We start from the raw sequence: 22,619 nt of genomic DNA on the forward strand, positions 1-22,619 counted from the left end.
GTTGGGGGTCCCTCAGGGTTGGGGGGTCCCTCAGGAGAGGGGGGTTGGGGGGTCCCTCAGGAGAGGGGGGTTGGGGGGTCCCTCAGGGGAGGGGGAGGGGGGTCCCTCAGGGTTGGGGGTCCCTCAGGGGAGGGGGGTCCCTCAGGGTTGGGGGGTCCCTCAGGGTAGGGGGGTCCCTCAGGGGAGGGGGGTTGGGGGGTCCCTCAGGAGAGGGGGGTTGGGGGGTCCCTCAGGGGAGGGGGGTCCCTCAGGGTTGGGGGGGTCCCTCAGGAGAGGGGGGTTGGGGGGTCCCTCAGGGGAGGGGGGTTGGGGGGTCCCTCAGGGGAGGGGGGTCCCTCTGGGGAGGGGGGGTTGGGGGATCCCTCTGGGGAGGGGGGTTGGGGGGTCCCTCTGGGGAGGGGGGTTGGGGGTCCCTCAGGGTTGGGGGGTCCCTCAGGGGAGGGGGGTTGGGGGGTCCCAATGGGGAGGGGGGTCCCTCTGGGGAGGGGGGGTTGGGGGACTTTGACACGGAAATATTTAATAACTAGATTATGTATTATTTATTAATTTATTCACCGGAATAGCAGAACTGTGAGCTTGTAGATCTGCTATGAAACAGACTTCACAATAAAAGACCTGTGAGCTTGTAGATCTGCTATGAAACAGACTTCACAATAAAAGAACTGTGAGCTTGTAGATCTGCTATGAAACATACTTCACAATAAAAGACCTGTGAGCTTGTAGATCTGATGTGAAACAGACTTCACAATAAAAGACCTGTGAGCTTGTAGATCTGATGTGAAACAGACTTCACAATAAAATACCTGTGAGCTTGTAGATCTGATGTGAAACAGACTTCACAATAAAATACCTGTGAGCTTGTAGATCTGATGTGAAACAGACTTCACAATAAAGGACCTGTGAGCTTGTAGATCTGATATTCCCAGGATGCACTTCCTGAAAACACACACAGGGGTCAAAGGTGACAGCAGATAAATATATAATAATTATCATTAATATTTTAAATATATTTGTGTCACTACATCCTCCATCCAACAGGGGGCAGTCACACGACGTCCGTCCTTCCTTCCTTCCTTCCTCGTGGGCGTGGCCTCCATGTTCACAACGCTATGCCCCGTGATGTCATCGCCTCGCCGTGATGTAACAATGATGTCACGTGACCCCCCCCGCCCCGCCCAAACCTCCGTTGTCCTTCAATGTCCTTGGTGGAGGAGGGGGGGGGGGGTCAAGGTCAAAAGGTCAAGGTGTGCACTGACCGCTGCAGTGTCCGTCACCCTTGATCGTCCCTTGCACTCCATCTCTCTCTCTCTCTCTCTCTGTTCATCTGTATGTCTCTCTCTCTCTCTCTCTGTTCATCTGTATGTCTCTCTCTCTCCCTCCCTCTCTGTTTATCTGTATGTCTCTCTCTCTCTCTCTCTCTCTCTGTTCATCTGTATGTCTCTCTCTCTCTCTCTCTGTCTCTCTCTCTGTTCATCTGTATGTCTCTCTCTCTCTCTCTCTCTCTCTCTGTTCATCTGTATGTCTCTCTCTCTCTCTGAACTTGTGAAATATGTCTGTGTGTCTCTGTTCATCACACACACACACACACACACACACACACACACACACACACACACACACACAGTGTGAGGACCAATCAAGGAGAAGAACGAGCCCCTCCCACCCAGGAGGGGATTAAGGGCCACCGATAGGTGGAGAGAGAGAGACCAGGAAACCACGGACGGACCAATGGGAGCGCAGATCCGTGGAGGCTCAACCAACCGACCAATGGGAGCGCAGATCCGTGGAGGCTCAACCAACCGACCAATGGGAACGCAGATCCGTGGAGGCTCAACCAACCGAGCGAAAGAATAAATAAAACAAAAAAAACAAGCCAAGTGGGAGGAGTCAGCAGAAAGGGGGCGTTGCCTTCACACCCTCCACAGCAGCAGGTGATTGGTGGAGTCGTCCCGCCCCACGGTCTCCGCCGCGCTGCTATTGGTCAGCCGGAAGTCCTCGTAGCCGTCGCCCCCCGAGATCACCAGCAGCTCATTGGCCTTCGGCTGGACGTGGGAGGAGACTCGCCTCCCCCCCGCCGCCCCGTCAATCGCCCCGCCCACGCCGCTCTGCGATTGGTTGCCTGGATGAGGGAGGGGTGACACAGGGCAAAGGTCACAAATCATTACATTTAGTGAGGAGCCCCCACCGGGAGAATACTGACTCACTGTCAGTGAGGAGGCCCCACCGGGAGGACGTTTATCAGAGAACCACTGACATAGAAACATGAGGTTTAACCCTGTGAGAACCACTGATATAGAAACATGAGGTTTAACCCTGTGAGAACCACTGATATAGAAACATGAGGTTTAACCCTGTGAGAACCACTGATATAGAAACATGAGGGTTTAACCCTGTGAGAACCACTGATATAGAAACATGAGGTTTAACCCTGTGGGAACCACCGATATAGAAACATAGGGTTTAACCCTGTGAGAACCACTGATATAGAAACATGAGGGTTTTAACCCTGTGAGAACCACTGATATAGAAACATGAGGTTTTAACCATGTGAGAACCACTGATATAGAAACATGAGGTTTTAACCCTGTGAGAACCACTGATATAGAAACATGAGGTTTTAACCTTGTGAGAACCACTGATATAGAAACATGAGGTTTTAACCCTGTGAGAACCACTGATATAGAAACATGAGGTTTTAACCTTGTGAGAACCACTGATATAGAAACATGAGTTTTAACCCTGTGAGAACCACTGATATAGAAACATGAGGTTTTAACCCTGTGAGAACCACTGATATAGAAACATGAGGTTTTAACCCTGTGATAACCACTGATATAGAAACATGAGGTTTTAACCCTGTGAGAACCACTGATATAGAAACATGAGGTTTTAACCCTGTGATAACCACTGATATAGAAACATGATGTTTTAACCCTGTGAGAACCACTGATATAGAAACATGAGGTTTAACCCTGTGAGAACCACTGATATAGAAACATGAGGTTTAACCCTGTGAGAACCACTGATATAGAAACATGAGGTTTAACCCTGTGAGAACCACTGACATAGAAACATGAGGTTTAACCCTGTGAGAACCACTGACAGAAACATGAGGTTTTACAGAAAAATGTTTTTAGAAACCTTTCTTTTCTAAATGGTAGTGAACAGACAGGAGAGCCGTTGCGTCTCACCTGCGCCCTCCGGTGGCGGAGGAGGGAGGTTGAGGTGGAAGCCGCCGGGCAGCTCGATGGCGGTCAGGAAGCGAACGTGACCCGTGTGGCCGTGGGCGGAGCCTGTGGGCGTCAGCGGGGAGCGCAGCGTTCCCGCCACCGTTCCCGAACTCACCACCGGGATGGGCAGCGTCAGGACCACGCCTGATTGGACAGGAAAAACTACATTATCCTCCTAGCATCAGTGTGTTTAAAACTACATTATCCTCCTAGCATCAGTGTTTAAAAAACTACATTATCCTCCTAGCATCAGTGTTTAAAAAACTACATTATCCTCCTAGCATCAGTGTGTTTAAAACTACATTATCCTCCTAGCATCACTGTATAAAACTACATTATCCTCATAGCATCACTGTATAAAAAAACTACATTATCCTCCTAGCATCAGTGTTTAAAAAACTACATTATCCTCCTAGCATCAGTGTTTAAAAAACTACATTATCCTCCTAGCATCAGTGTTTAAAAAACTACATTATCCTCCTAGCATCACTGTATAAAACTACATTATCCTCCTAGCATCAGTGTATAAAAACTACATTATCCTCCTAGCATCAGTGTGTATGAAACTACATTATCCTCCTAGCATCACTATATAAAACTACATTATCCTCCTAGCATCACTGTATAAAACTACATTATCCTCCTAGCATCACTGTATAAAACTACACTATCCTCCTAGCATCACTGTATAAAACTACATTATCCTCCTAGCATCAGTGTATAAAAACTACATTATCCTCCTAGCATCACTATATAAAACTACACTATCCTCCTAGCATCACTGTGTATGAAACTACATTATCCTCCTAGCATCACTATATAAAACTACATTATCCTCCTAGCATCACTGTATAAAACTACATTATCCTCCTAGCATCACTGTGTATGAAACTACATTATCCTCCTAGCATCAGTGTGTATAAAACTACATTATCCTCCTAGCATCACTGTATAAAACTACATTATCCTCCTAGCATCACTGTGTATGAAACTACATTATCCTCCTAGCATCAGTGTGTGTGTGTGTGTGTGTGTGTGTGTGTGTGTGTGTGTGTGTGTGTGTGTGTGTGTGTGTGTGTGCGTGGGTGCGTGCGTGCATGTGTGTGTGTGTGTGTGTGTGTGTGTACCTGCACTAGTCCCGATCCACAGCAGGTCTGAACACGCCAACAGAGCTGTGATACGAAGACATGCTGCCTTATGCTGTCTGATGATAGCATCTGACCCTGGTAGAGAGACATAGACACACAGAGAGAGAGAGATATATTAGCCTGGTAGAGAGACATAGACACACAGGGCTCGATTCACCAACAATAAATACGCCAGAGTGTAACGGTGGCGGAAACAGATATCGTATTATCCGTCCGATCAAGCTACGTTGAGATGACGTGTTATTCAGAGAAGCTGGTGTAATCACTTCATTTGTGGCTGTGCGGATCGCTGAGTGTATCCTTTCCGCATTTTTCCCCAAGCGATTGGCCTGGTGTCGCCTGGTTAGTTGGAACATCCACGCCCATTCTAGTTCTACACCATATAAGGCAACAGGAAATCTCGAAATACGTCATCAGAGGATTCCCAAACTTTAAATTCTATACAACAGCGCGATTAGTAGCGAGTAGTTAATTTTGACAGGAGGTTCTCTGCACGGACAGATCTTCAAGCAAACAGCGCGAGTTATATGTATATAATTATAAACGAAACTTGCCAACTTGGCACGCATTGCTTCAATCCTTGTTAAATGTCAGAACGTTAATAAGTTAACTGATATGTTACAGTTACTTTCACATAATGAGTAAGAAGTTCACCACACGACCAAATGCTATATTACAACTCGGCAATGATAAGCCCTTACTGATGAATGCACTGCAGGGTTATAAAAAAAAGAAAGAACACTCACCTGCAGAAGTAAAATAGATATCCGATTTTTTTTATCAGAGCTGCATTGATTCATGCGGGGAATAGATTAATATCATCTCACTGTCATCTGTCTGAATGCCATGTGGAGAATGGATTTGTTCTGATCATAGACACGTATAGCATATAGCTATTTAAAAGTTAAAACTGACTGGCCAAATTGCACGCGCTGATGCCATAATGTGGATTTATAGGGCGAATTAGCCCTCGTGACTGCTGTATGTCTGTCAGACCGGCATGTCTGTGAACCATAGAATGCCAGTTGGGCCGGGCCGTGTTCTGTCCGGGCTCACCGCGCCGTTATATTAATTTTCCAATGTAAATTTCACCCAGATTGGACTCGGTTCAGCGGCAGCATGCTGCTGTCCGCCACACACACACACACACACACACACACACACACACACACACACACACACACACACACACAGTCAGAGAACTGACTCACTAACTAAACAACACTAACACACACTAAACAACGTTGGATTCGTACAGTGCAGATTATAATGCAGATAAGATAAGTGTAGCCAGGCCTATGTTCTTATTATAATTGTGAGTTTGTTTTTCAACATGCCGTGAGAGCCGATCTACAAGCTCACAACGCGTTGCACTGCGAGTAGAACGCTGTCAAGTGAGAAGCACAATCGCGCATGCTAGAAATATCCTAATAAATAAATAAAAAGGTGTCGGGCTTGCAGGGGCAGTTTAGAATGCATGCATTTAGGCATACAAGTGCATGCATACAAGTGCACTCGGCTTTTTATATATAGGCTATCATTTTTTTATGTGCTGACCAATGTTGGGGGGACATGCCTACATATTTATCTGAGATTTGGGAACTATTTATTGATTCAGCATGAAGACTAAAGCCTTCTGAATAAACCCGTAAATTCCTCCGCCACCTAAAGACCAACCTACGTGAGCGTCAAGTTCACGGCCATTTCCATCAATTCCAAATTAATGTGGGAAATCCACGTAAATGCCTTTCCGCTAGCTTCACGTCGTTATATCAGCGTAAACGCGTTGAAGAATCAGGACCACAGAGAGAGAGAGAGAGATATTAGCCTGGTAGAGAGACATAGACACACACAGAGAGAGAGAGATATTAGCCTGGTAGAGAGACATAGACACATAGTGTCCCAAAGTGCCCTCTTACGTTATTTCAGCCCCTGCCTCTCTGACACTCTCTGGTTAGCACCCCCTACCTGCACGTGCGAGCGTGTGTGTGTGTGTGTGTGCATGCGTGCGTGCGTGCCTGCGTGTGCGTGCGTGCGTGCCTGCGTGCGTGCGTGCGTGCGTGCGTGCGTGCGTGCGTGCGTGTGTGCGTGCGCGTGTGTGTGTGCGTGCCTGCGTGCGTGCGTGCGTGTGTGCGTGCGCGTGTGTGCGTGCCTGCGTGCGTGCGCGCGCGTACCTGCCAGCATCTTGTGCACTGCGGGCGCCACATCCACCTCCGTCAGGCTCTCCCAGGTGTGGGCGTGGTACAGACGCACCTGGGCGGAGCCCTGGAGCGCAAGCCACACCCCCTGACCATATATGACCATGCTGGTCACGCACCTGGTGACATCACTGCCCACCTGGAAACCATGCTGGGAGGGGGGGAGAGAGAGAGAGAGAGAGAGGGGGAGAGAGAGAGAGAGAGAGAGAGAGAGAGAGAGAGGGGGGGGGGAGAGAGGGGGAGGGGAATGAGGGAGTGTGAGAGGGAGGATTTTAATATCAAATATTGCAGCCTGAGCATTGACCCAACCTGTATAGAGGTCTGAACCAACCTCTTCGTTTTAAGGACTCAGCCAATGGTGCTCTATTAACACTATAGTAAGACGCGCAAACGCGGGAAGCCAACGCAGCTCGTACATATTTGGGTTTTGGACGTATAGCTGCTTTGGGGACTCCTTATATGGTTATGGCTGAGTCATGGTGACGTAATCACTCAGCTCCATATATGGGCACAAAAGCGGGACAGACACACACACACACACACACACACACAGACATGATCTGCTAGGTCTCATAGTAAGTGCTCATTGCTTTCGCAATAATGTCTTACTGTTTATATGTATTGTTATATCTACATAGAGACACTTCATCATAGACAACACTTTTCATTTATCAGAATCGATACTTACCGATACAACGATATTCATGACAACACTACATCACAGTGACATCACAGTGACATCACAGTGACATCATTCTTACCTCTTGCACCAGCCTATCGGTGTCCAGGATGAGGATCCGGTTCTGCGCTCCGCACCACAGCTTCCCTCCCACCGGGACCATCCTGGTGACGGGGCCGAGGGGCGTGGCCAACAGCAACGTCTGGGACGACTGGGGGTCCCAGAAACTACCTGAGGGTACAAATCACACCCTGAGGGTCCCAGAAACTACCTGAGGGTTCAAATAACACCCTGAGGGTCCCAGAAACTACCTGAGGGTTCAAATAACACCCTGAGGGTCCCAGAAACACAAATCACACCCTGAGGGTCCCAGAAACTACCTGAGGGTTCAAATCACACCCTGAGGGTCCCAGAAACTACCTGAGGGTTCAAATAACACCCTGAGGGTCCCAGAAACTACATATGGTTAAAATAACACCCTGAGGGTCCCAGAAACTACCTGAGGGTTCAAATCACACCCTGAGGGTCCCAGAAACTACATATGGTTCAAATAACACCCTGAGGGTCCCAGAAACTACATATGGTTCAAATAACACCCTGAGGGTCCCATAAACTACCTGAGGGTCCCATAAACTACCTGAGGGTCCCATAAACTACCTGAGGGTACAGATCACACCCTGAGGGTCCCAGAAACTACCTGAGGGTACAGATCACACCCTGAGGGTCCCAGAAACTACCTGAGGGTACAGATAACACCCTGAGGGTCCCAGAAACTACCTGAGGGTACAGATCACAACCGTGTGAAGTGAGGGGCGCCCGTATCATCCTACATCATCTCATGAATCAACTCAATTGATGTGATTGGTTAGAGCCCATTATATGATGTAAATGGGGAGGGGCTAGGGGAGGGGCTAGGGGAGGAGCTAGGGGAAGGGGTTAGGGGAGGGGCTAGGGGGAGTGAATAGGGGAGGGGCTAGGGGAGGGGTTAGGGGAGGGGCTAGGGGAGGTGTTAGGGGGAGTGAATAGGGGAGGGGCTAGGGGAAGGGCTAGGGGAGGAGTTAGGGGAAGGGGTTAGGGGAGGGGCTAGGGGGAGTGAATAGGGGAGGGGTTAGGGGGAGTGAATAGGGGAGGGGCTAGGGGAAGGGCTAGGGGAGGGGTTAGGGGAGGGGCTAGGGGGAGTGGCTAGGGGAAGGGCTAGGGGAGGGGTTAGGGGGAGGGGCTAGGGGAGGGGTTAGGGGAGGGGCTAGGGGGAGTGGCTAGGGGAAGGGCTAGGGGAGGGGTTAGGGGGAGGGGCTAGGGGAGGGGCTAGGGGAGGGGCTAGGGGAGGAGCTAATGCCTCACAAACAGGATTGGACTAAGAATCTGACCTGCTTCTCTCTGGTAGACGATGACCTCCCCATTGGCCAGAGAGACAAACACCTTGTTGTCCAGATATCTGAAAACATATTATCATTATCATTATCATTATAATTATCATTATTATCATTATTATTATTACAATTCCAGATGACTAAAATAGGACTAAAACTAAATGGTGTGTTTTTCAAACCATCAGATGTTTTGCTGTAAAAAATACCAACGCAAAGCAGACAGTTCCTACAGTGTCCACTAGAGGCAGACAGACAGTTCATACAGTGACCACTAGGGCCAGACAGACAGTTCCTATAGTGACCACTAGGGGGCAGACAGACAGTTCATACAGTGACCACTAGGGGGCAGACAGACAGTTCCTACAGTGACCACTAGGGGCAGACAGTTCCTACAGTGACTACTAGGGTCAGACAGACAGTTCCTACAGTGACCACTAGGCGCAGACAGACAGTTCCTACAGTGACTACTAGGGGCAGACAGTTCCTAAAGTGACCACTAGGTGCAGACAAACAGTTCCTACAGTGACCACTAGGGGCAGCAGACTCACAGGATGCAGAGGATGGAGGCGCTGTGTTGCATCTTCATGCTGTTCTTACGATTCCTGATGTTGTCTGAAGACTGGTACACATGGATGCTAGAATGACAGACAGACAGACAGACAGACAGACTTCACTGACGGTACAGAACCATTCATACGCTCTCTAAAATGGATGCTACCATGCTAACAGGCATGATAACATGCTAGCATGCCGACATGGAGTTTTCTACCTCTGGTCTGCTTTGAGGCAGGACTCCAGAGAAGAAGGGAAGATATAACCTCATTGTAAAATCCATAATCTTTTCAAATAGCTGATAATGTGTGTGGGTGCCACTACTAAACACATATAGCTGATAATGTGTGTGGGCGCCACTACTAAACACATATAGCTGATAATGTGTGTGGGTGCCACTACTAAACACATAGCTGATAATGTGTGTGGGCGCCACTACTAAACACATATAGCTGATAATGTGTGTGGGTGCCACTACTAAACACATATAGCTGATAATGTGTGTGGGCGCCACTACTAAACACATATAGCTGATAATGTGTGTGGGTGCCACTACTAAACACATATAGCTGATAATGTGTGTGGGCGCCACTACTAAACACATATAGCTGATAATGTGTGTGGGCGCCACTACTAAACACATTGGAAAGATTTATACAGTACCTCCGTGAGGTGGGTTTATCCGGCGCCAGCGCCAGATACCATCGAGGAATTTATACCCTCAGCTATTTGTTCGGGTTGAAGCACTAGAGTAGTTGCTTCCAGAGATAACGAACCTTCTCTGTCCGACTGGCTTACAGTTTACCAGCAGCAGCAGCAGAATCTGCCTGACCTGACCTGACATTCACAGACCCATAGTAGTAGTAGTATTAGTAGTTATAGTTACCATCCGTCCTCGGTGCCCAGCCACACAGAGCTCTGATAGGCCTCGGGGTCGTAGTAGCAGTAGCAGTGATAGTAGTAGCAGTGATAGTAGTAGTAGTATTAGTATTAGTAGTAGTAGTAGTAGTAGTATTAATAGTTATAGTTACCATCCGTCCTCAGTGCCCAGCCACACAGAGCTCTGATAGGCCTCGGGGTCGTAGTAGCAGTAGCAGTGATAGTAGTAGTAGTATTAGTATTAGTAGTAGTAGTAGTAGTAGTAGTAGTAGTAGTAGTAGTAGTATTAGTAGTTATAGTTACCATCCGTCCTCGGTGCCCAGCCACACAGAGCTCTGGTAGGCCTCGGGTCGTAGTAGCAGTAGCAGTGATAGTAGTAGCAGTGATAGTAGTAGTAGTATTAGTAGTAGTAGTAGTAGTATTAATAGTTATAGTTATAGTTATAGTTACCATCCGTCCTCGGTGCCCAGCCACACAGAGCTCTGGTAGGCCTCGGGGTCGTAGTAGCAGTAGCAGTGATAGTAGTAGCAGTGATAGTAGTAGTAGTATTAGTATTAGTAGTAGTAGTAGTAGTAGTAGTAGTAGTAGTATTAATAGTTATAGTTATAGTTATAGTTATAGTTACCATCCGTCCTCGGTGCCCAGCCACACAGAGCTCTGGTAGGCCTCGGGGTCGTAGTAGCAGTAGCAGTGATAGTAGTAGTAGTATTACTATTAGTATTAGTATTAGTAGTAGTAGTAGTAGTATTAATAGTTATAGTTATAGTTATAGTTACCATCCGTCCTCGGTGCCCAGCCACACAGAGCTCTGGTAGGCCTCGGGGTCGTAGTAGCAGTAGCAGTGATAGTAGTAGCAGTGATAGTAGTAGTAGTATTAGTATTAGTAGTAGTAGTAGTAGTAGTAGTATTAATAGTTATAGTTATAGTTATAGTTACCATCCGTCCTCGGTGCCCAGCCACACAGAGCTCTGGTAGGCCTCGGGGTCGTAGTAGCAGTAGCAGTGATAGTAGTAGTAGTATTAGTATTAGTATTAGTAGTAGTAGTAGTAGTATTAATAGTTATAGTTATAGTTATAGTTACCATCCGTCCTCGGTGCCCAGCCACACAGAGCTCTGGTAGGCCTCGGGGTCGTAGTAGCAGTAGCAGTGATAGTAGTAGCAGTGATAGTAGTAGTAGTATTAGTATTAGTAGTAGTAGTAGTAGTAGTAGTATTAATAGTTATAGTTATAGTTATAGTTACCATCCGTCCTCGGTGCCCAGCCACACAGAGCTCTGGTAGGCCTCGGGGTCGTAGTAGCAGTAGCAGTGATAGTAGTAGTAGTATTAGTATTAGTATTAGTATTAGTAGTAGTAGTAGTAGTATTAATAGTTATAGTTATAGTTATAGTTACCATCCGTCCTCGGTGCCCAGCCACACAGAGCTCTGGTAGGCCTCGGGGTCGTAGTAGCAGTAGCAGTGATAGTAGTAGCAGTGATAGTAGTAGTAGTATTAGTATTAGTAGTAGTAGTAGTAGTAGTAGTATTAATAGTTATAGTTATAGTTATAGTTACCATCCGTCCTCGGTGCCCAGCCACACAGAGCTCTGGTAGGCCTCGGGGTCGATGCTCAGAAGGTCGTCCAGTGAAGCTCGTGTGAACGAGCCTCGTGACGAGCGCCTCATGGCGCGGCCGTCTACCTCGATGACGTCCTGGTCCATGTGGCGGTGGAGAGACCCCCCCCTCCCACCACAGGGGGGCGCTGTGGGGGGCGCTGCGGGGGGGAACTCCTGCTCCTCCTCACTGCTCGTGGTCTCTGTGGCCATGTCCTTCACCCCTCCCCCGCCCCCACCACACGGACCGTCCTCGTCTGGTAGAGAGACATCCACACACAATGGGAGCGGGGGAGAGAGAGAGAGAGAGAGAGAGAGAGAGAGAGAGAGAGAGAGAGAGAGATTGCTTCTTTTAGTTGAGCGTTTCCCCGGAGACCCCAGGGGTCCTTGAGGGAGTTCCAGGGGGTCCCTATAGCTAAATGATAGTTTGGAACCAAATGGACCCTTTTGGGTCTGTAACTCTGAGAGTGTAACTCTGAGAGTGTACAAATGGAACCAAACGTTCCATTTGTACACTCTCAGAGTTGCATTAACAGTGATTTTACAGTATAAATTGGGGGTCTCAGAGATAGAAATGCCATTCAACGGGGGTCCGTAGACTAATGCATGTCAAAATGGGGCTCCTTGAAATGAAAATGGTCGGGAATCAAAGCGTAAAACTCTTCTCTCACGTGTGCATGCGTGTGTGCGAGTGCGTGCGTGCGTGTGCGTGCGTGTGCATGCGTGTGTGCGAGTGCGTGTGTGTGCGAGTGCGTGCGTGCTCTTACACATGGCAGAGTGACTGGCTTGGCTCTGTAGCGTGGAGGCGGGGCTGGGAGAGTCCTCGTCGTCCGTATCATCGCTGTCAAACGGAACAAGCTCCTCCCCCGCCGCGGCTGCAACCAATGAGGAGGAGTTACTTCATCAACGAGTTCATTAACTATTCATGAGCTGGTCTGAGGGGAGGGTTCCGGGACGTTAGTTAGTCTGGAGCTCTGATATAGCTCCTCAAAGTAGCAGGTTATATATTATCATATAGCAGCAGGTTATATATTATCATATAGTAGCAGGTTATATATTATCATATAGTAGCAGGTTATATATTATCATATAGCAGCAGGTTATATATTATCATATAGCAGCAGGTTATATATTATCATATAGTAGCAGGTTATATATTATCATATAGTAGCAGGTTATATATTATCATATAGCAGCAGGTTATATATTATCATATAGCAGCAGGTTATATATTATCATATAGCAGCAGGTTATATATTATCATATAGCAGCAGGTTATATATTATCATATAGTAGCAGGTTATATATTATCATATAGTAGCAGGTTATATATTATCATATAGCAGCAGGTTATATATTATCATATAGCAGCAGGTTATATATTATCATATAGTAGAAGGTTATATATTATCATATAGTCGCAGGTTATATATTATCATATAGCAGCAGGTTATATATTATCATATAGCAGCAGGTTATATATTATCATATAGCAGCAGGTTATATATTATCATATAGCAGCAGGTTATATATTATCATATAGTAGCAGGTTATATATTATCATATAGTAGCAGGTTATATATTATCATATAGCAGCAGGTTATATATTATCATATAGTAGCAGGTTATATATTATCATATAGCAGCAGGTTATATATTATCATATAGCAGCAGGTTATATATTATCATATAGTAGCAGGTTATATATTACCATATAGCAGCAGGTTATATATTATCATATAGTAGCAGGTTATATATTATCATATAGTAGCAGGTTATATATTATCATATAGTAGCAGGTTATATATTATCATATAGTAGCAGGTTATATATTATCATATAGTAGCAGGTTATATATTATCATATAGTAGCAGGTTATATATTATCATATAGTAGCAGGTTATATATTATCATATAGCAGCAGGTTATATATTATCATATAGTAGCAGGTTATATATTATCATATAGCAGCAGGTTATATATTATCATATAGTAGCAGGTTATATATTATCATATAGCTCCTCAAAGTAGCAGGTTTTCTCCATATGTGCTTGACTCTTCTTTGTACAGGCCTCGTACACACATACCAGACCAACACGCCTCGTACACACATACCAGACCAACATGCCTCGTACACACATACCAGACCAACACGCCTCGTACACACATACCAGACCAACACGCCTCGTACACACATACCAGACCAACACGCTTCGTACACACATACCAGACCAACACGCTTCGTACACACATACCAGACCAACATGCCTCGTACACACATATCAGACGAACATGCTCTGTGCTGTCCGTGTTTCAATGCTTTTCCAATGGAAGTCACGTTTTAAACATTATGTTATGATTTAGCTATTGAGAAATAGCAGATCTACAAGCTATGCACTTGTAGGTCTGCTATTTTTGAAAATTCGTAAAAAATGCGGCACAAATCTTTTTTTTTGGTTAAACAAAAGAAGCCTGTCGGCTGCCAGACAACGGTAAAAAATAGCAGATCTAAAGATCTAGCTTGTAGATCTGTAGCTTGTAGATCTGTAGCTTGTAGATCTGTAGCTTGTAGATCTGCTAAAGTTTAAAATAACGCTTAAAAAGGTCTAAATCATGGGTTAATCAATTATTCATGAGGACCCACCTGGGGGGCGTGGCTCGTACTGAGAGATGGAGATGTCAATCAGCTGGCTGTGGGCGTGGCCGTGGGCGTGGCCAGGGAGCGGAGCCGGGGCGGGCTCTGCTCCTCGTTCCCTAGGAGACCGGAAGATCAATCACACCGATCAATCAATCAATCAATCAATCTTACTGAGACAACATGTAGTCCAGGTGCGTGTTTGTGCGTGTGCGTGCGTGTGTGTGCGTGCGTGCGTGCGTGCGTGTGTGCGTGCGTGTGTGCGTGCGTGCGTGCACGTACCTTCCCTTCAGACCAGGCACAGCTGCGATGCAGATGATTCTAGCAGAACACACGGCGATGCACGCTTCCACCGTAGGCTCCTCCCTGATGTTCAGGAGACACACCTACCAGGAAGTACAGGTAAAAACTACAACTGTAGTCCTCCCTGATGTTAAGGAGACACACCTACCAGGAAGTACAGGTAAAAAAACTACAACTGTATTCCAGGAGACACACCTACCAGGAAGTACAGGTAAAAAACTACAACTGTAGTCCAGGAGACACACCTACCAGGAAGTACAGGTAAAAAAAATACAACTGTAGTCCTTAGAGTATATATGAATAGAGAAGGCACCCAGAGGAAACCCTGAGGCGAAATGGACATAGTGGCCGAATGAAGGTATTGCATATTGTTGGCCCCAAACACATGAACGCACTGGTCCGTTGACTATCATTGTGCACGTTCACGATGACACGTGAACGCTGTTTCATACGTGAACGCACCTGGAACGCACGTGAACGCGTGCAATGATAGTCAACGGCAGCGCGTTCATGTGTTTGGGGCCAATCCATCCCAGAATGCAATCTGTTCCTACCCGGAAGGAGGAGTGAAATCGCCTCATGCGCTTTTGAGCAACTTAATGCAAGTGGATGGAAGGAGAACTCGGATGTCTTCTCTATTCATATATACTCTAAGCTGTAGTCCAGGAGACACACCTACCAGGAAGTACAGGTAAAAACTACAACTGTAGTCCTCCCTGATGTTAAGGAGACAAAACTACAACTGTAGTCCTCTCTGATGTTCAGGAGACACACCTACCAGGAAGTACAGGTAAAAACTACAGAAAACTACAACCACCAGAGGGAACCGTAGTTCAGTATAGACACACCTACACACCAAACATTCTCTTTTCAGCCACCAGAGAGCGCACACGTCCCAAAAAAGTGATTTTACACCTGCGTGCGTGCGTGCGTGCGTGCGTGCGTGTGTGCGTGCATGCGTGCGTGTGTGCGTGCACTAACCTGTCCTACGTATCCGTCACTGTTACACACCCACACCTCACAGCTGCTGTCTGGACTGCTGTGACTCGGAGACGCACACGAGAACTGAAAGAGTTAAAGAAATATCATTAGATTATTTTTTTATATAGAGCTTCCGTTGCTCCAGTTTATATTTTACTCATGATCAGAGCTTCCGTTGCTCCAGACTGTACGACGGAAGCATTTATATTTGACTCATGATCAGAGTTTCCGTTGCTCCAGACTGTATGACGGAAGCATTTATATTTTACTCATGATCAGAGCTTCCGTTGCTCCAGACTGTACGACGGAAGCATTTATATTTTACTCGTGATCAGAGCTTCCGTTGCTCCAGACTGTACGACGGAAGCATTTATATTTAACTCATGATCAGAGCTTCCGTTGCTCCAGACTGTACGACGGAAGCATTTATATTAGACTCATGATCAGAGCTTCCGTTGCTCCAGACTGTATGACGGAAGCATTTATATTTTACTCATGATCAGAGCTTCCGTTGCTCCAGACTGTATGACGGAAGCATTTATATTTTACTCATGATCAGAGCTTCCGTTGCTCCAGACTGTACGACAGAAGCATTTATATTTTACTCATGATCAGAGCTTCCGTTGCTCCAGAATGTATGACGGAAGCATTTATATTAGACTCATGATCAGAGCTTCCGTTGCTCCAGACTGTACGACGGAAGCATTTATATTTTACTCATGATCAGAGCTTCCGTTGCTCCAGACTGTACGACGGAAGCATTTATATTTTACTCATGATCAGAGCTTCCGTTGCTCCAGACTGTACGACGGAAGCATTTATATTTTACTCATGATCAGAGCTTCCGTTGCTCCAGACTGTACGACGGAAGCATTTATATTTTACTCAAGATCAGAGCTTCCGTTGCTCCAGACTGTATGACGGAAGCATTTATATTAGACTCATGATCAGAGCTTCCGTTGCTCCAGACTGTACGACGGAAGCATTTATATTTTATTTGTGATCAGAGCTTCCGTTGCTCCAGACTGTACGACGGAAGCATTTATATTTAACTCATGATCAGAGCTTCCGTTGCTCCAGACTGTACGACGGAAGCATTTATATTTTACTCATGATCAGAGCTTCCGTTGCTCCAGACTGTACGACGGAAGCATTTATATTTTACTCATGATCAGAGCTTCCGTTGCTCCAGACTGTACGACGGAAGCATTTATATTTAACTCATGATCAGAGCTTCCGTTGCTCCAGACTGTACGACGGAAGCATTTATATTTTACTCATGATCAGAGCTTCCGTTGCTCCAGACTGTACGACGGAAGCATTTATATTTTACTCATGATCAGAGCTTCTGTTGCTCCAGACTGTACGACGGAAGCATTTATATTTTACTCATGATCAGAGATTCCGTTGCTCCAGACTGTACGACGGAAGCATTTATATTTTACTCTTGATCGGAGCTTCCGTTGCTCCAGACTGTACGACGGAAGCATTTATATTTTACTCGTGATCGGAGCTTCCGTTGCTCCAGACTGTACGACGGAAGCATTTATATTTTACTCATGATCAGAGCTTCCGTTGCTCCAGACTGTACGACGGAAGCATTTATATTTTACTCATGATCGGAGCTTCCGTTGCTCCAGACTGTACGACGGAAGCATTTATATTTTACTCATGATCAGAGCTTCCGTTGCTCCAGACTGTACGACGGAAGCATTTATATTTTACTCATGATCAGAGCTTCCGTTGCTCCAGACTGTATGACGGAAGCATTTATATTTTACTCATGATCAGAGCTTCCGTTGCTCCAGACTGTACGACGGAAGCATTTATATTTTACTCATGATCGGAGCTTCCGTTGCTCCAGACTGTACGACGGAAGCATTTATATTTTACTCATGATCAGAGCTTCCGTTGCTCCAGACTGTATGACGGAAGCATTTATATTTTACTCGTGATCAGAGCTTCCGTTGCTCCAGACTGTACGACGGAAGCATTTATATTTTACTCATGATCAGAGCTTCCATTGCTCCAGACTGTACGACGGAAGCATTTATATTTTACTCATGATCAGAGCTTCCGTTGCTCCAGACTGTACGACGGAAGCATTTATATTTTACTCATGATCAGAGCTTCCGTTGCTCCAGACTGTACGACGGAAGCATTTATATTAGACTCATGATCAGAGCTTCCGTTTCTCCAGACTGTATGACGGAAGCATTTATATTTTACTCATGATCAGAGCTTCCGTTGCTCCAGACTGTACGACGGAAGCATTTATATTTTACTCATGATCAGAGCTTCCGTTGCTCCAGACTGTACGACGGAAGCATTTATATTTTACTCATGATCGGAGCTTCCGTTGCTCCAGACTGTATGACGGAAGCATTTATATTTTACTCATGATCGGAGCTTCCGTTGCTCCAGACTGTACGACGGAAGCATTTATATTAGACTCATGATCAGAGCTTCCGTTGCTCCAGACTGTACGACGGAAGCATTTATATTTTACTCATGATCGGAGCTTCCGTTGCTCCAGACTGTATGACGGCGATACTGCAATGTCATTGGTTCTCACCTGCATCATACTGTGATGTCATTGGTTCTCACCTGCATGCCGCTGCGTGTCTTCATGATGGGGATGGCCTTCAGAAACTCAGGATTCCATTGGTCCTTTAATGCTGTTAGCCAATCAGAACAGAACATCTGATTGACAGCCCATACATCCACACAGAAAAGTCATATCTGATTGCATTAAACAACGTTAAACTAATTTTATGCATCTCTGTTTTTGAGTGGTGCAACCACTCCTACAACCAGCAATGTCTGTGTGTATGTGTGGTATGTACCCATGTGTGTGGTATGTACCCATGTGTGTGGTATGTACCCATGTGTGTGGTATGTACCCATGTGTGTGGTATGTACCCATGTGGTCATGAGCACCAGTATATGACTATAGGATACCAGTAGGGGGCGTCAGAAACAGAGAGGGATAGTGCTGCGATGTTGCAGAGAGAGAGAGAGAGACAGAGAGAGAGGTGGGGGGAGAGCTGCACCACTCAGTTCACACGGGTGTGATTTTTCTTTTCTACAGGCAGCTGTTCGGGTGAATTTCACTCAATGTCAAATAATAATAAAAAAAAATCCCATACAATCAGACGGACCGTTCTCACTCTCTGTGTAAAGGGGGCGGGGTCTAAACTGATTAACACCGTGAAGAACAGATTTAGGAAGACAGACAGACAGACAGACAGACAGACAGGCAGGCAGACAGACAGGCAGACAGACAGACAGACAGACAGACAGACAGACAGACAGACAGACAGACAGACAGACAGACAGACAGACAGACAGACAGACAGACAGACAGACCTAGTTTCCTCTTAGCCTCGTCCAGGGCCTGCTCAAAGTGCGACCGGGCGTCAGGAGAGCTGAACTCGAACACGAAGCTGCTCTCTGCCGACTCCAGCTCCATCTGGGGAGGAGAGGGTTAATATTAACACCGCCTTCCACCACATTTACCCGCAAAACCCGCTACTTGTTCAACCCATTCAGGACGGGAACCCCTTTTGGTGTTTTAAGCGTTGTGTTGAAAAATATCAGATCTACAAGCTCATAGCGCGGCACTTAAAAGCGTGGTGCGTAGCGCTAATAACCGCCCCTGCCTATGACATCATACCTTGGTAGGCAGCAGGGTCATGACATCATTATGACATTTTACCTTGGTAGGTCATGACTCATGACATCATTATGACATTATGACATCATACCTTGGTAGGCAGCAGGGTCATGACATCATTATGACATTATGACATCATACCTTGGTAGGCAGCAGGGTCATGTTGAACGCCACAGATTGCTTCTCTGAGAGCTCTCTGTGGACGCACGCCATCAGATCCTTGATGACATCATCCAACGACTGAAAACACACACACACACACACACACACACACACACACACACACACACACACACACACACACACAGGGGAAGAAGAAACAAAGATTTTAGATTTTAGCCCAGCTCTGCCTCGTCTGTCTTCTAGAGGACAGACTAGAGGACCATACGATGCAGAGCTGCATCGTATGGTCCTCTAGAAGACAGACTGGACGTGAGGACATGCATGCGTTTAGCGCATATCCACTACTGCCTGCGCTGCCCGCTGACACAAGACACAGCAGCCAGCAGGCACTGCCGCACTGGGCACAGCCTTTCCAACTTCAGTCTCTGCTAAACTATCTCCATTAGCAGGCTGCAGCATGCTTTGTCTAAATTGTCTTTGTGGCCAACAAATGTAGCTACATTTGCAAACAGTGCTGTTGACCATGTTGTTACATGGTCCATATAACATGTGTGCACCAACAGACAATATGCTATATTAATGTTAGAACGTTTTAAAGACAGATTAATTATTGACGACAATGCAACCTGTGGGTCCAACGTCACTGAAAACTTTCATAATAGCAATTAAATTAATTTACTCACGAGTGCTGAAATCGTGAAATGGAGGATGTGAGAACACACTTTTGTTGTATTAGAGCGGGGTAAATATGAAGTTTTGCGCCAAGGTCTTGTTTATATTCCTCTTTACACATAGGCTGTATGTCATTGTCGCAACTTGGTCCGAGTGAGGGGGCCTTCCTGAGCAAGGGGGCTTCTGACGGCGTCGCTTACTCGCCTCCCCTCTGTCAGAGGAGGAAGCGACGCGCAGCCGTAGGGAACCCCCCCAAACCGACTGCTCCCCCCCCCCCTCCAGAAAACTGCTACAGAAACTCTCAGACAAAGACCAAAAACACTAGCGGGGGTTCCTGTGTTGCGTTATATTTTTGGAAAGAAGCAACAGCTGTGCCTATAGTCTCGTACCCTAACCCTAACCCTAACCCAACAGCTGTGCCTATAGTCTCGTACCCTAACCCTAACCCTAACCCAACAGCTGTGCCTATAGTCTCGTACCCTAACCCTAACCCTAACCCAACAGCTGTGCCTATAGTCTCGTACCCTAACCCTAACCCTAACCCAACAGCTGTGCCTATAGTCTCGTACCCTAACCCTAACCCAACAGCTGTACCTATAGTCTCGTACCCTAACCCTAACCCTAACCCAACAGCTGTACCTATAGTCTCGTACCCTAACCCTAACCCTAACCCAACAGCTGTACCTATAGTCTCGTACCGGGCCCTGCAAGCTTCGGGCCCTGGCGCTTAAGATCCACCTAGTTCCATTGTTAGTCCGGCTCTGCGTACACACATACCAGACGAACATGCTCTGTGCTGTCCGTGTTTTCCAATGGAAGTCACGTGGTTTGACCAAACAGTTGTGTGTGATGGGGGGAGGGGACAGCTCAGCTCACCCCTCAGACAGCTGTCTGATTGGTTCATTACCTGGTGGGGGAGTGTCAGAGTCTCAGACAGCTTGCTGATTTGCCCCAGCGTGCTCAGGTCCTCGTCCAAGCGGCCAATCAGCTTCTGGATGCTCTCCTTGTTGGTGGCCTGCTGGGCGGAGCCTGTTTGGACACGCCCACATACTGTTAGTGGGAGGGGCTTAGTGTTGGACACGCCCACATACTGTTAGTGGGAGGGGCTTAGTGTTGGGACACGCCCACATACTGTTAGTGGGAGGGGCTTATTGTGGGACACACCCACATACTGTTAGTGGGAGGGGCTTAGTGTTGGACACACCCACATACTGTTAGTGGGAGGGGCTTAGTGTTGGACACACCCAGCTATCATTAGTGTTATAGTCAGAGCCTCACCTCTAGGGGGCGCTAATCCCACCCCTCACTTCACCTCTAGAGGGTGCTAATCCCACCCCTCACCTCACCTCTAGAGGGTGCTAATCCCACCCCTCACCTCACCTCTAGGGGGCGCTAATCCCACCCCTCACCTCACCTCTAGAGGGTGCTAATCCCACCCCTCACCTCACCTCTAGAGGGTGCTAATCCCACCCCTCACCTCACCTCTAGAGGGTGCTAATCCCACCCCTCACCTCACCTCTAGAGGGTGCTACTCCCACCCCTCACTTCACCTCTAGAGGGTGCTAATCCCACCCCTCACCTCACCTCTAGAGGGTGCTAATCCCACCCCTCACCTTACCTCTAGAGGGTGCTAATCCCACCCCTCACCTCACCTCTAGGGGGCGCTAATCCCACCCCTCACCTCACCTCTAGAGGGTGCTAATCCCACCCCTCACTTCACCTCTAGAGGGTGCTAATCCCACCCCTCACCTCACCTCTAGGGGGTGCTAATCCCACCCCTCACATCACCTCTAGAGGGTGCTAATCCCACCCCTCACCTCACGGACACGTTAGTGAACAGAATTATAACCCTAAATACTTACTTTTCACCATCTGGATGTCCTCTAGGGGGAGCTTCCACAGGAACTTATATTTACTGGACGTGTCAATCATACTGGCCGCTGAGTACCTGAGAGAGAGACATAGGGTTACTATACACAGAGAGAGAGAGAGAGAGAGAGAGACATAGGGTTACTATACACAGAGAGAGAGAGAGAGATTAGGCATGCCACGGTATAATAATTTACAGTACGGAGCCCTCAGTGTGTGTGTGTGTGTGTGTGTGGTGTAGTGGGGCATCGTGGGTAGTGTAGTCTTACAGACTCATAGAGGACCTCCTCAGTGTGGTGTGTGTGTGTGTGTGTGTGGTGTAGTGGGGCATTGTGGGTAGTGTAGTCTTACAGACTCATAGAGGACCTCCTCAGTGTGTGTGTGTGTGTGTGTGTGTGTGTGTGTGGTGTAGTGGGGCATTGTGGGTAGTGTAGTCTTACAGACTCATAGAGGACCTCCTCAGTGTGTGTGTGTGTGTGTGTGTGTGTGTGTGTGTGTGTGGTGTAGTGGGGCATTGTGGGTAGTGTAGTCTTACAGACTCATAGAGGACCTCCTCAGTGTGTGTGTGTGTGTGTGTGTGTGTGTGTGTGTGTGTGTGTGTGTGTGGTGTAGTGGGGCATTGTGGGTAGTGTAGTCTTACAGACTCATAGAGGACCTCCTCAGTGTGTGTGTGTGTGTGGTGTAGTGGGGCATTGTGGGTAGTGTAGTCTTACA

The 22,619-nt window shown here is 47.0% G+C and overlaps 1 protein-coding gene across 1 annotated transcript in view; it reads right to left on the reverse strand.

Moving 5' to 3' along the window:
• Window positions 1-225: 225 nt before the first annotated feature.
• Window positions 226-22,619, reverse strand: part of arhgef17 (Rho guanine nucleotide exchange factor (GEF) 17) — an 82,481-nt gene continuing 60,087 nt past the window's right edge. Inside the window, exons 23-40 of the mRNA XM_080771626.1 lie at window position 22,619; window positions 21,899-21,984; window positions 20,944-21,065; window positions 19,383-19,481; window positions 18,935-19,037; window positions 18,173-18,243; window positions 15,566-15,649; window positions 14,564-14,667; window positions 14,291-14,400; window positions 12,414-12,521; window positions 11,609-11,903; window positions 9,174-9,260; window positions 8,623-8,690; window positions 7,338-7,486; window positions 6,553-6,727; window positions 4,358-4,453; window positions 3,192-3,374; window positions 226-2,119 (exon numbers count right to left, since the gene is read on the reverse strand). The exon at window position 22,619 is cut by the window's right edge and continues 109 nt beyond it. Coding sequence (XP_080627752.1) covers window positions 1,911-2,119; window positions 3,192-3,374; window positions 4,358-4,453; window positions 6,553-6,727; window positions 7,338-7,486; window positions 8,623-8,690; window positions 9,174-9,260; window positions 11,609-11,903; window positions 12,414-12,521; window positions 14,291-14,400; window positions 14,564-14,667; window positions 15,566-15,649; window positions 18,173-18,243; window positions 18,935-19,037; window positions 19,383-19,481; window positions 20,944-21,065; window positions 21,899-21,984; window position 22,619 — 2,150 coding nt within the window. The 3' untranslated portion in view covers window positions 226-1,910. The remainder of the gene's footprint in view (window positions 2,120-3,191; window positions 3,375-4,357; window positions 4,454-6,552; window positions 6,728-7,337; window positions 7,487-8,622; window positions 8,691-9,173; window positions 9,261-11,608; window positions 11,904-12,413; window positions 12,522-14,290; window positions 14,401-14,563; window positions 14,668-15,565; window positions 15,650-18,172; window positions 18,244-18,934; window positions 19,038-19,382; window positions 19,482-20,943; window positions 21,066-21,898; window positions 21,985-22,618) is intronic.

Source organism: Protomyctophum bolini, assembly GCF_963924005.1.
Source record: "Protomyctophum bolini genome assembly, chromosome: 9".
Lineage (NCBI taxonomy): Eukaryota > Metazoa > Chordata > Actinopteri > Myctophiformes > Myctophidae > Protomyctophum > Protomyctophum bolini.